This window comes from Tenrec ecaudatus, chromosome 2 (assembly GCF_050624435.1).
Source record: "Tenrec ecaudatus isolate mTenEca1 chromosome 2, mTenEca1.hap1, whole genome shotgun sequence".
Taxonomy (NCBI): Eukaryota; Metazoa; Chordata; class Mammalia; order Afrosoricida; family Tenrecidae; genus Tenrec; species Tenrec ecaudatus.
In genome coordinates this window covers 34,773,125-34,786,981 of record NC_134531.1, presented here as the reverse complement: position 1 = coordinate 34,786,981, position 13,857 = coordinate 34,773,125, and the positions used below count along the sequence as shown (strand labels likewise).

The 13,857-nt window shown below is 41.2% G+C and overlaps 1 protein-coding gene across 1 annotated transcript in view; it reads left to right on the top strand.

The window, feature by feature from the left end:
• NADK2 (NAD kinase 2, mitochondrial) overlaps positions 1-13,857 on the top strand; it is a 52,598-nt gene that overhangs the window by 15,416 nt on the left and 23,325 nt on the right. Inside the window, exons 2-4 of the mRNA XM_075540937.1 lie at positions 4,444-4,532; positions 5,696-5,784; positions 6,900-6,981. Of these exons, the coding sequence (XP_075397052.1) occupies positions 4,444-4,532; positions 5,696-5,784; positions 6,900-6,981 (260 nt within the window). The remainder of the gene's footprint in view (positions 1-4,443; positions 4,533-5,695; positions 5,785-6,899; positions 6,982-13,857) is intronic.

The window sequence follows — 13,857 nt, the reverse complement described above, 5'->3', positions numbered from 1 at the left end:
GCTAAATTTTAAAAACTCATTTCCTTCCCATATTAAAGCTTTCATGGAAAATAGAGCACAAAATCGTCATAACTGACTAGTAAAAATAAGTTTTCAAAATTAATATTTGTAATAAATTCAGTTTTGTCAAGTAAAATGGCTATGATACTTTTATTGTAGACCACTTAAAATTATCATATCTAATAATTTTAGGTATGATGAATTTCTATCCATTAAGAATTGCCCTTTTTCTTCTTTACACTGTGGTATGTTTTAACATCAGAACTGCGTGGAGTCAAGTGATGATGGCCTTAGTACGAGAAAGTTGAGGGTTTTTTTTAATGCACTTACAGATATTTTTGACTCACAGTGCTTTTTCCAGATACCTTGATTAATATTTTTTAATGGAGAGAGTATCAGAAGCTTTAAACGAGGGTAGGGAGTATTAAAAACTTTGTAATTGTTTACTAATATTGTTTGTATGCTATCAGTTGTGGTGTAAGTGCTGCTGAGCTGGTACTGACATAGCGTGTACCTGTCTACAACAGCACAAAACAATGCAGTCTTCAGCCATCTGCCAAGTGCTTGTGTTTGAGCCCATTGTTGCAACCAATTTGTCAGTCCGTGTCATCAAGGGCTTTCCACTTTTTCACTGACTCTCTACCAAGCATGATGTCCTTTTCCAGGGACTAAGTCTCTCCTGATAACGTGTCCAAAGTACATGAGATGAAGTCTTATCATCCTTCCTTCCAAGGAACATTCTGACTATACTACTTCTAAGACAGAAGGCATTGCTGTACTCGTGTATAGAATTGTAGAATTGAGAATATATACAAATTTCTGTAATTTCTCTAACCTTTCTATAAGACATAAGAATCGCATGATTAAAATATGCTTTGAAGTCATTATTTTCAGGAATACAGGTACTCATTCTTAACAAGATTTAAATAGTACACTTTGAAAAAGGATAATACACAGTTGAATAATAATTTAAGATTTTCTAGTTGATGCTATATATTAAGTCATTTCTTTAGATACCTTATCTCGTACTTGCCTGAGTTGGCCAAATCCATCATGAAGCTTACTGGTCCAGCTAGCGCACGAAAGAAATTGTTAGAGCTTGTATTCTCTAAATGGATGTCTGGAGCAAGAGTTAATAGAAGAAATTTGAGTGGGAATAAGAATTTGTGAAATGGCATTTCTGTCCCCATGTCAAGTGTCTGGGTGTTAAATGAACTTTACATTTAGATTTGGCATTTTAGGAATTCTAGTGTTCCTGCAAAAACTTAATAAAAATCATGGAAAACTTGAGAATTTCGTAAGTTCTCTAAATCGTCTTTGCCAATTCAAACTCAGTTCCTAACACTGAACTGCTCAGTAATCTTAATTTTCTAGAGTTTAGCTAAGAACCTAGAAATAGACACAAAAGCATCTGAAATTTACAGGGTCCATGTTTTCAGGTACCCTTGAATTAGTTCCAGCCTTAGCTACACCTTATGCCCAAGAGAACGCAAGACTGCCTGATGCTGCACCAACCTCTCAATTTTTCCTGTGCCTGAGCCCGTTGTTATAGCCACTGTGTCGATCCATCTGGTTGAGGATAGATTTTCACTGCTCTTCCACCTTATGATGTCCTTCTCCAGGGACTAGTTTCTCCTGACAATATGTCCAAAGTATGTAAGGTGAAGTCTCATCTTTGCCTCTAAGGTTGCACTTCTTTCAAGACAGATCGATTTGTCCTTTTAGCAGTTCCTGGTACACTCAATATTTTTCACCAACTCCACCATTCACTTGCATCAATTGTTCTTCAGTCTTTATCCAATGTCCAACCTCCACATGTATATGAGGCCATGAAAAATGCCATGGTTTGGGTCAGGCATACCTTAATCCTCAAGGTAACACCCTTACTTTTCAATACTCTAAAGAGGTCTTGTGCAATAGCTTTACCTAGTGCAACTCATCTTTCGATCTCTTGACAGCTGCTTCCATGAGCACTGACCTAAGCAAGACAAAATACAGCCTCAACCTTTTCTTCATTTATCATGATGTTACCTACTGATCCAGTTGTGAGGATTTTTGTCTTCCTTATATTGAGTTCTAATCCCTTACTGAAGGCTGAAATCCTTGATCTTCATCAGTGAGTGCTTCAAGTCCTCCTCAAACTTTCAGTAAGCAAGGTTGTGTCATCTGCATATCACAGGTTGTTAATAAGCCTTCCTTCAACTGTAATGCCGCATTCTTCTTCATATAATCAAGCTTCTCTGATTTGCTCAGCATACAGATTGAAAAAGTCTGATAAGAGCATACAACCTTGATACACAACTTGCCTGATTTTAAACCAGGCAATATTCCCCTCTTCTGTTCACACGACTGCCTCTTGATCCAAGTACTAGCTCCATAGGAGAACAATGAAGTGCTCTGGAATTCCCATTCTTCTCAAGGTCATTCATAGTTTGTCATGACCCCTGTAGTCAAATGCCTTGGTACAGTCAATAAAACAGCAGTAATCATCTTTCTGGCATTCTCTGCTTTGAGCTACAATGCATCTGACCTTAGCCATGATATCCCTTGTTCCACGTCCTCTTCTGAAGCCAGCTGAACTGCTGGCACTTCCATGTCAATGTACTGCTTGACTGAAAAGAATTCAGATATGATCACATAGTTCTTATCAAGCTCCCGGTATAAGATTTTCCTTTGTATATTGTCTGTTTTGATTTATTGGTAAATTTTGGCAGAATTATTTGTTTCCAAAGCCTTCCAGAGGCCATTAAATCTTACTTGTTTTTCCTCCTCGGAATGCTGTCATTTTCTGAAATCCAGCCTTTGATTCTTTCCAATATGTTGTCCTAGCCCTGATGGAGTTCACATTCGGAGGAACAGTTTGTTTTTTAAATGTGTTTTCTTTCTTCATTCTCTTTTCTTTCTTTAAAGCAGCAGTTCTCAACCTGTGGGTTGCGACTCCCTTTGGGGGTCAAACGACCCTTTCACAGGGGTTGCCCGATTCATAACAGTAACAAAATTACACATATGAAGTAGCAACGAAAATAGTTTTATGGTTGGGGGGTCACCCCAACATGTGGAGCTGTGTTAAAGGGTCACGGCATGAGGAAGGTTGAGAAACACTGCTTTAAAGAAATACGTATCCATTTATGACAACTGCTTTATATTCAGTTTTCATATTGACATGCTGCTTTTCTTGGAACCTTACTGGAGCTTGGTGACAGGACTTCAGCACAACACCTTTCTCATCATGAGCCTCATTCCTGAGTCAATCCACACGTTCCACCGAAAGATAAGTTCTAGTAACAAAATCATATACATGGTAACTGGTCTGCCTCTGATTAGTGCCAACTACTTAGCGTGTTCAGCACACTATTATTTGCCCTATTTTCACCTAGGAAACCCACGGGGCCTTTCTACCTGCCCTACAGGGTCTCAATGAGTTTGGGTTTGGGTTTGAGTTTGAATCCAACATCGATAGATAAAACACAACAACAAAAAACTGGAAGAGTAAATGTCAAAATATTAGCTTCAACTGTTCTAGGCACTAAGATTATTCATGATTTTTGTTTTCCTTACATGCATCTTCCATATGCATAGATTTTTTGGTATTTTTAAAAAAGGTAAGTAGATATTAAAATAGATATTAAAAATCTTATCCCCAAAGTAGCTTTATTTCTTAATCAGTGAAGAATGATGTAAAACAAAAGATATATTTGTGGATGTGAAAAACTGCCTTTGTGTCATAAAGTGGCACAGGAAAAGGACATTTGGAAGGGGGAAGAAAAATGCTTTTGAATTCTACTAGACTTCACTCTAGTGGGCAGATTTCTTAGTGGGATATTGAGAATATTTTTGAACTTTCTAACATTTTGCTTTATGAGATAATCTAGAAGGGGGTGGACCTGGAAGGAAGAATATTACTGGTAGGATAATGATAAAATATTCCAGCCAGGTAGGAAACAATCCTTGAAAGAAGTATGGTTTTATACCCAGAAGTAACTCATTCTTAGGGAACCGAGCAGCCCTTTGGATTGCACAGGGTAAATCCCAAGTAAGTGGAGCTCACAAATCTGAAAATGAGTTGTGGGTCCAAGTGGAACAAAGGTCATCTGACTGCTTCTTAAAATATTAGTTTATCTTTGATCTTCAAGTCACCAAAGGCCATATGCTATAGAATCTTTAAGGAAGCAAAACACTGAAGCTGAACAAAACACATTTTGAAACTCTGTAGATTATGTAATTCAAAGACCTAATGCTTTATGTTGGATTAAAATCAAACTGATTTTCTGAAAATCAGGTTTTCTAATTTAGCTTGTACTTACAAGTTTCACAAATAGTAATAGTATTATAATTACACTTTAATAGCTTCATTAAAAAGTCCACAATTCTATTGTATATAGAGTATAATGTTATAGTATGTTATCAATATAATAAGATAAAATTTGTTTTATTTTGGTATAGCTTGCATTGAAAGGCTCTAGCTACAGTGGATTGCTGGAACGACATCATATTCACACCAGAAATGTGGAGCATATTGTAGCTAGTTTGCGGTAAGTTTGATGGACCCAAGTCTTAGTTGGGCTTTTAGTAATTAAGAACTTCTGATTCCTATATTTACTAGCAGCTAATCCTTATATTTTTCAGTAAAGTTTTTATTATAAGATCATTTGTAGGAAATTACATTGAGGTCCATGGACCTAATTTTATACACTCTCTAAGGACATTTTATTGTACTCTGAAAAGTGCAGAGGTATTTTTGGTTACTCTTTGGTCTGTTAGAAGTGTCTTTTCTACAATGAGTTAATTCACTACTCAACAGTATTTAACTCTATAGCTTTTTTTGTTTCTTAAAAAGAATAGTAAATTCTATGGACATTATTTTTAATATTTGTCTAAAATTTTTTTCATATAAATTATTACTTTGTCAAAATAATAATTTATAAGTTATCTAGGGTTCATGAGGGAGGAAGGAGTGGGGAGGGAGGGGGAAAATGAGCTGGTGCCAGGGGCTTAAGTGAAGAGCAAATGTTTTGAGAATGATGAGGGCAATGAATGTACAAATGTGCTTTACACAATAGATGTATGTATGGATTGTGATAAGAGTTGTATGAGCCCCTAATAAAATGATTTAAATAAAAACAATTGATACATACATTGTTATAAGAACTTTAAGAGCCCCCAATAAAAAGATTTATTAAAACAAATTTTAATGATCAATTATGAGTTAATTGTGGACTAAGAATAGTCATTGAATTAATGTATGTGTATAAAAGAATCAGTGTAAGAACATGCAAATTAACATTTTAGTCATTTTAACAGTGTCTGGGACTTATTGAATATATGTTGAATTTAAAATGACAGCTGTGTAGTTTTTTTAATTTAAAAAATATTTCTCTTAAATATTAGACTTTGTGGGCTGTCCTTTTACTAATGAATTTTAATTTTAAAAGTAGAGAAAATGAAATGAACTTCTAATACTGATACTACCTCTTGTTAATGGCTATAAAGTCTCTTAAACACAAGAAAATTTGAGGATAATCAGCTTTCCATTGATTTACGCTTCCTGACTTAATGTAGTTGCTTGACCAACTATAATTAAATGACAGGCGTTGCTGACAGAAATTTGTTTATTGTCGTATCTGCAGTCAGAAAACATACACCTAAATGTCTCTTACTAATGTCAGTCTTTCATAACCTTCACTTTTTATATCAGAAATGAGGGAATTGAAGTTCGTCTAGTGAAAAGGAGAGAATATGATGAAGAAACTGTTCGATGGGCAGATGCTGTGATCGCCGCGGGAGGTAATGACGTTATAGAGGCAGAGACGCTGGGGGGCAGGGCAGGGTGCTCGTAGTTCCCAGTACGTGGGGTCTAGTGACAGTGAAATCCAACCGTAAGACAAGTTTTTTGGATTGCTAGCCTTTGGTTTAAGACATACCCGTTTGCTCCTAGTGTGCATCCTTCTGTGTTTTGAGATGTACATTTAATTTTTCATTTGAAATGTGACACAAAGGGATCGTTGTAACTGGATTTTGGTTTAGTAGTGCCAGTCTTTTAAAAAAAGTGGAAATTTATAGTTCAGAGAAATTAGATATGTTCCTTTCGGCTTAAGCCTCAATATACTCTGCTCCCTCCCCACTCCCCTCCCCCCCACCCCCCACCCCACTGGCACCTCCACCCCGAGGTGTTTTCTAAACTTTTACGTTGACAGCATTGTTTGGAGAGAAAGATCCAAATTTAAACACCTTGTTGGATGTATTGGATATAACTCCAAACCCACTGCCATTGAGTTGATTCATAGGAACCTTAAATACAGTTTCCAAGATCTTTATGGGAGCAAATAGCTTCATCTTTCTCCCACGGAGTAGCTGGTAGGTTTGAACTGCCAACCTTGTGCTTAGCAGCCCAGTGCTTATCTAACAACGCCAGCGAGGCTCCTTATATTGGATATAGTCATAAAATAATACATGAATCTGGACTCGTATTATGAGAGAAGGGAAAGAAAAGGATTAGTTAATGGAAGTGATAGGGTTAGTACACTGGTTCCCAGTGGGGGCAGTTTGATCCCAAAACTATTTGGCATAGTCTTCAGACAAACTTGCTTCAAGGCAGTAAGTGTAGGGAGATGGCTTCTAATGGGTAGAGACAAGAATGTTGCTAAACGTATTGTAATATAGTAGACACTCTGTATAATGAAGAATTATCTAGCCTAACCTGTCAATCTTGCCACAGTTGAGAAATCTTGGATTAGAGCCTAAAAGAAAACAGACAGGAACGGTAAGTAGAAAGAAAGGCGTAAACTGTGGCACTTGGCCGATTGGGTGACAGAGGTTGAAACAACAGTCCCAGTGCTCAAGATGAAATGTAAGAAGCTGGTTCACAGCAAGTGTGGTTAATTTTGCCTTATGCCTTTTAGGTGATGGCACTATGCTTCTGGCAGCAAGTAAAGTCTTAGATAGACTTAAACCAGTTATTGGTGTGAACACTGACCCAGAGAGGTAAGAAAAAGGTGGGGCTTCTTTTTCATTACACACATTACATATAAAAATGTTTGTTTTGTGAAGGGATCAGTTACCAGGCATCAAAGAACAAAAAATCATATCATTGGGTGCACACCTCCATGATACGATCGCTGAGGACAAACGGGTGAACAAGCAAATGTGGTGAAGAAAGCTGATGGTGCCCGGCTATCAAAAGAGATAGTGTCTGGGGTCTTAATGGCTTGAAGGTAAACAAGCGGCCATCTAGCTCAGAAGCAACAAAGCCACACCAGCCTGTGCAATCATGAGATGTCGAAGGGATCAGGGATCACGCATCATCAGAAAAAAAAAATCTTAACAATAGTGAATGAAAGGGGAAGGGCAGAGTGGAGACCCAAAGCCCATTTGTTGGGCACTGGAGAACCCCTCGCAGAGGGGTCTAGGGGAGGAGATGAGTCAGGGTGCGAAGTAGCACCAATGAAGAATACAGCTTTCCTCCAGTTCCTAAATGCTTCCTCCCCCCCCAACTACCATGATCCGAATTCTACCTTGCAAGTCTGGATAGAGCAGAGGATGTACACTGGTGCAGATAGGAGCTGGAGGCACAAGGAATCCAGGGCGGATGATACCTTCAGGACCAGGGGTGTGAGGGGCAATACTGGGAGGGTAGAGGGTGAGTGGGTTGGAAAGAGGGAACCGATTACAAGGATCTACATGTGACCTCCTCCCTGGGGGATGGACAACAGAAAAGGGGGAGAAGGGAGATGTCGGACAGGGAAAGATATGACAAAATAATAATTTATAAATTATCAAGGGCTCATGAGGGAGGGGGCAACGGGGAAGGAGGGGAAAAAAGAGGACCTGATGCAAAGGTCTTAAGTGGAGAGCAAATGCTTTGAAAATGATGAGGGCAAAGAATGTACAGATGTGCTTTACACAATTGATGTATATATGGATTGTGATAAGAGTTGTATGAGTCCCTAATAAAATGTTTTTTTAAAAAAAAGATGTTTAAAAATGTTTGTTTTGGATACTTATGCATTTGACATTTGGGCTCTGTCACTAAAAGTAGTTTTGCTGTTGCCTTGTTGCTATGACTCTTAAGTGGAAGCATCATCATTCCTAGCTACTATAAAGAAGAAATTGAATAATTTTTTTAATGAATTTTTGTCTGAAACTGATAAAAATATAAACAAAATTGATAATTAGTGGTGCTTATCATGCAAAAATTGTGAACAATGAAGAAAACACAATAGTTGGCAAATACAATTTTGGTGAAAGAAATGCTAGAGATTGCATTATATAATTTCATAAACCAATGACCTGTTTATTGGAAATACCTTTACTTATTTTTTTTTTGAAATACCTTTACTTTTACAGCATAAATGGTGTCTACCTCTGTAGACCTGCCAGATGAAATACCCAGGAATCTAGTCAACTATAACTGGAAAGAGATGATAGAGAAGCACAATATCATTAGTCAGAACAAGGCCAGGGGCTAACTGCAGGATAGATGATTAATTACTCATGCAAGTTCAAGTTGATGCTGAAGAAAAAGAAAATCTATTCACAAAAGCCAAATCATGCACCTTGAGTACATCTCACCTGAATTTAGAGATCATCTAAAGAATTGACAACTAATAGCAAAGACCATACAAGTTTTGGAGTGATATTAAGGACATCATAAATAGAAGGCAGATTGGCATTAAAAAGACAGGTAAAGAAGAAAGAACAGCATTCAGCTCACGGGTTCTGCTCGCAGTTAGAACCTCTTGACCTTGATGCGCAATTCCCCGCCCTCCAAAATGTTTAGGGGTTAATATTTTGTGAATGGAGGGCCCCAGTGTTGGTTCGAATGGAGTTCATTGAAGCCACCATTTGTGACAGCTCTGTTCCAGCCAAGAAACGCCCATGGGAAAGTTCTACTCTGTCCCCATGGGTGGGGGCCCCTTCCTTACTCGCTGCCATCACCACCAACTGGCGCCTCCACGTCTCTGGCTCGGTCCTGGGTTCTGAATTGCTGTTTTGTTCTGCTGCGTTCATTTCCATGCCCACGAGAGAAGGAATCATTAGCTACAATGGATGGCGGATGGCACCGGGGCTGAGTTCTCACACCGGGACCCCCAGAAATTGCCCGAGGAGCCACCAAGTCTATGGGAGACCGACACCATGTTGTTGACTGGGTGAGCTTGCTGAGTGCCACCGATCACTTCTTCATGTCACTGGTGCTCGTCAAAGCCGGGGCAGAACCTCGACGCCTTTTCCAGTCAGCGTTAACTACAAAACGTGTCTAACCTTCAATTCCACACACCCTCTCCTGTCTCCACACACCCTCTCCTGTCTCTTCCGTAAAGGCTGTCTGCAACCAAAAGCACAAACAGGAAGAGGACAAGCCGAGAAAGGGGTACATATCAACATTATAAGACGTGGCTAAGAAAACGAAAGGACAAGTTGCAGACGGAGAAAATACTAGCGATGCACATCTGACAAAGGACTTGTATGCCGCCACAGGAAGTGCTCATTCAACTCAATGCTAGGAACACTAACAGCTCGCAACCATTTAGACAGACATTTCCTAAAAGAAAATCTACAACTGGACCATCAGCACAGATGTTCAACATCAGTCATCATCAGAAAATACACATCGAAACTACAAGATCCCCTTAAATACCCACGAAAACCCCATTGCTGTCCTTCCCCCACTTTCACCAGTTATATTTCAAGCAACACCCTGCACACAGCATTTTCATGTTTTCCGAGGTTCTTGGCGGGAGGAGGCTGCAGGGTAGGGCTGCTCCGGCTAGATCAAGCCCCGGGGGGTGGGGGGTGCCCAATGTCACTTGACCCGGAGCCCTGATGAGGGCTGTGAACTCTTGAAGAAGGTCAAGTCGCCTGTGATGGTCGTAAAGAGCCCGGGGCAACAGTCGTGGCCAGCAGGCACGGTGCTGTTCTCCGAGACAATCGAGACCCCCAGCAGTGGCCGGAGCCCCGCTGGCCCGTGGAGGCGTCCGCGTGGACGCGGTGCTGTCGTGGTCGCCGGCCGGCCGCTCCGGCTGGAAGAGCCCAGCCGGTGCGCGCAGCGCCAGAGCCGGCCCCACGCTGGGCCACCAGCCCACCGACACGTCTCGCTGGCCCATGGCGTCCTGGCAGTTTTTCACCCACTCCTTTCCTGTGGGCAGCCGCAGAAGCTGCTGCCAGCGAAACGTGGTTAGGATGCCAGGCCGGGCGGCATCACTCTGGCTTGCGCACCCCCCAGCCATGTCCGGACTCAGAGTCACGGACCGCCACAGAGGGGCTCTGCCGCCCACAGCGGACTTGCTCTCCAGCGGGGACCGCTTCGTGACAGTGGCTGCCGGGTTCAGCCTCGGGACCCTCTGGGTGGGCTTGGAGACACCGTCCTGCTGACTCCAGACGTCGGCAGTTCGATGCCTGGGATGTGTCCGTCCTTTCACCCATTGGCTCCCGCTCTTCATGGAGATGCGGGCTTCCTGATGATTGGGGCAGAGGGCGATTTGGGTTCGATCCCTGCTCCAGGCATGGCAGGTGATTGGCTCTAGTGAAAACGAATGCAGGGACAATATTCGTGGAGTTCCCAGAGGGCAGAGAGCTGGGGATGGGACGGACCGTGCCGGCTTGACCGAACTGGCTCCTGTGGGCGCGGGCGGCCTGCCGTCATTTTTTATTCCCCTCGCAGTGACCCTATGGGACGGAGAAGTGCCTCCCTCGGGGTTCCTGGCTGTGGTCCTTAGAGAAGCTGACTGCCACGTCGTTCGCCAGTGCAGCAGCATGGGGGTCTGACTGTTGACCTCTCAGCGAGCAGCTGAGAATTAACCTCTGCGCCATCAGGGCGTCCTACTCGCCCCCCCCCCCCACACACACACACCAGTAAAGCTCCAGTGAAAAGCCTGCCATCAGCAAGTCGCCGAGAATGTGGAGCAAAGGCCACTCTCATGCATAGTTCGTGGGAACTTAAACGGGCCCAGCCACCAAGGAAACACAGCTTGGCAAGTTGCTGCTGAGGGTAAAAGTGCATCTGCCCCCCAGCGCGGCGTCTCCACTTCTAGGGCGAAACTACAGCCTGTCTTTGCAAAGATTCATGAAAGAATGATCGTAGTGTAGTAATAGTAGTCAGCATATGGAAACAACTCAATACCCATCAACAAGTGAATGAGAAAATAAACTGGTGCGTCCAGTCAATAGACCACGAAACCAACAAAACCAGACTCCCTGGCCATCGGTCAATTCTGACTCACAGTGACCCTGTAGGACATGGTGCAACGAACTGGTCCTGTGGGTCTCAGAGACTATAACTCTTTTTTAAAATAACAGTTTTTTTTATGATTCCTAGTTAATTTTTTTGTTTTGTTTTTGTTTATTTTAATTTAATTTTATTAAAAATAACAGTTTTATGAGCACTTCATCCCCATGTCATACAACTCAATAATTCAATCACATCAAGAAGAGTTGTACAATTATCACCACAGTCAATTCCAGAACATCATCTTCTTCCTTATATTCAATGTTATTCATGTAATTTTTTTTCTCTACTTATAGGAGACTTAACTTTTTTTTTTTGAGACTAACTCTTTATGGGAGTAGAAAGCCTGGTTTTTCTTCTGAGAGGAGCTGCTGGGGGTTTCAAACTGCTGACTTTTCGGTTAGTAGCCTGACACCACTGCAGCACTCTGGGCTCCTCACGAACACTAGTCAGCAATAAAAAGGAGGATGTGCATACAACAACAAAAAAAAAAAAGAAGAAAGAACAAAATAAATGTCAGAATAGACTCTCAAACTTGCTCTTGAATGTAGCTAAAGCAAATGGTGGTGGTAGATCAAACAAAAGATCTTTACAGAATATCTCAAAGGGCAGCTTGAGAAGACCAAATATGATGATGAAATGTGCAAAGACCTGGAGTTACAAAACCAAAAGGGAAGAACATGTCCAGCCTGTCTTAAACTGAAAAAAACTGAAGAAAACTTCAAGCCTTAAATTGAAATATTGAGCTATGCAAGGAGAATCAAAAGAAGATAGAAGGAATATAAAGAGTCATTGCACCAAAAATAATTGGCTGGCATGTAACCCTTTCAGGACATGGCATATGATCAATAACTGATAGTACTGAAGGGAGAAGTCCAAGCTGCACTGAAGACATTAGCAAACGAACAAGGCTCCACGAATCCACTGGAAACTAGCTGAAAGGCTTCAACACAACTATACCACACTATAATCACTCCCTAGCCTCTATCAAGAAGTTTGGAAGACAGCTTCTTGGCCAACCAACTGGAAGAGATTCATATTTGTGTCCATTCCAAAGGTGATTGAATAGAATGCAGAAATTATCAAGCAATATCATTAATGATACATACAAGTAAGGTGTTGCTGAAGTTAATTCAAGAGCGGTTGTAGCAGACAGTGAAAAGGAACTGCCAGAAATTCAAGCTGCATTGAGAAGATGACTCAAAACAAGGGAATTCTACATAATTTAAAATTAGGAAAGGTGTGCATCGGGCTTGTATCTGTTCACCATACTATTCTGTCTGTATGCTGAGGAAATCATCCAAGACCCTGGACTGTATGTATTCAGAAGAACATGGCATCATCATTGGTTGTTGTTGTTAGATGCCAGTGAGTCGACTCTGACCTATAGAGACCCTATTCACAGCAAAACAAAACACTGCCCGGTCCTGTGCCATCCTCACAATTGTTCCCGTGCCTGAGCCCACTGATGCAGCCACTGTGTCCATCCATCTCCTTGAGAACTTTCCCCTACTTTGCTGTCCCTCTACCGAACATCATGTTCTTCTCCAGAGTCTGGTCTCTCCTGACAATATGCCCAAATTATGTAAGACAAAATCTTGCCTTGCTTGCCTCTAAGCACGCTGGCCTTACTTCTTCTGACACAGGTCAGTTTGTTCTTCTAGCAGTCCATATTTTCAACATTGATCTCCAGCATCACAATTCAAATGCATCCTTCCTTCTAATGGGCTTCCTTTTTTCATCATCCAACTTACACATGCATATGAGGCAATGGAGAATACCATGGTTTGGGTCATGAGCACCTAATTCCTTAAAGTAATATCCATGCTCTTCAATACTCTAAAAAGGTCTTGCGCAGCATTTTGCCTAATGCAATAGGAATTGGAGGGAGTCTTATTAACAGCCTGCAATATTCATAGGACTCATCCTTGCTTTCTGAAAACAAAGAGAACTTGAAGCCCTTGCTGATGATCAAATGTATAACCTTCAGTATGGATTACACCTCAACATAATACAATCGTTCTCACAACAGAGACAAGTGTGAAGTTATCAAGGACCTAATTTTACTTGGATTCACAATCCATACCCATGAAAACAACAGGAAATCAAACAACATTGCATTGGGCAAACCTGCTAACAAAGACCTCTCGATAGTGTTAAAACACATGCGTCACATTGTGAACTAGGGTGCCTGACCCAGGTTTCTCCAATGTGTATGACAACTTGACAGCCAGCTAAAAAGACTGAGAGATTATCGATGCATTTGAATTAAATTAAGGTGTCCTTGAAAAACACTGACTATACCATGGACTGCCTGAAGAATTAGTAAATATGTCTTGAATGAAGGATAGTCAGAATGCTCCTTAGAAACCTGGATGATGCAACTTTGACTCACATAAATTGGACACATTTCAGGAGAGTTCTGTCCCTACAGGGGGATAGCATGTTGGTAAAGTAGATCAGCAAAAAAGAGGAAGACCCTTAATGACATACATTGACACAGACTTCACTGATGGATTCAAACATAGCTGTCAACGTGAGGATGGTAAAGGTGGGCCAGTATTTCTTGTGTCACTGAATTGGTTGCCTCTTTCCCTATCGAAAAATTTTCATTTTCCGTCAGCTGCTTAAAGACA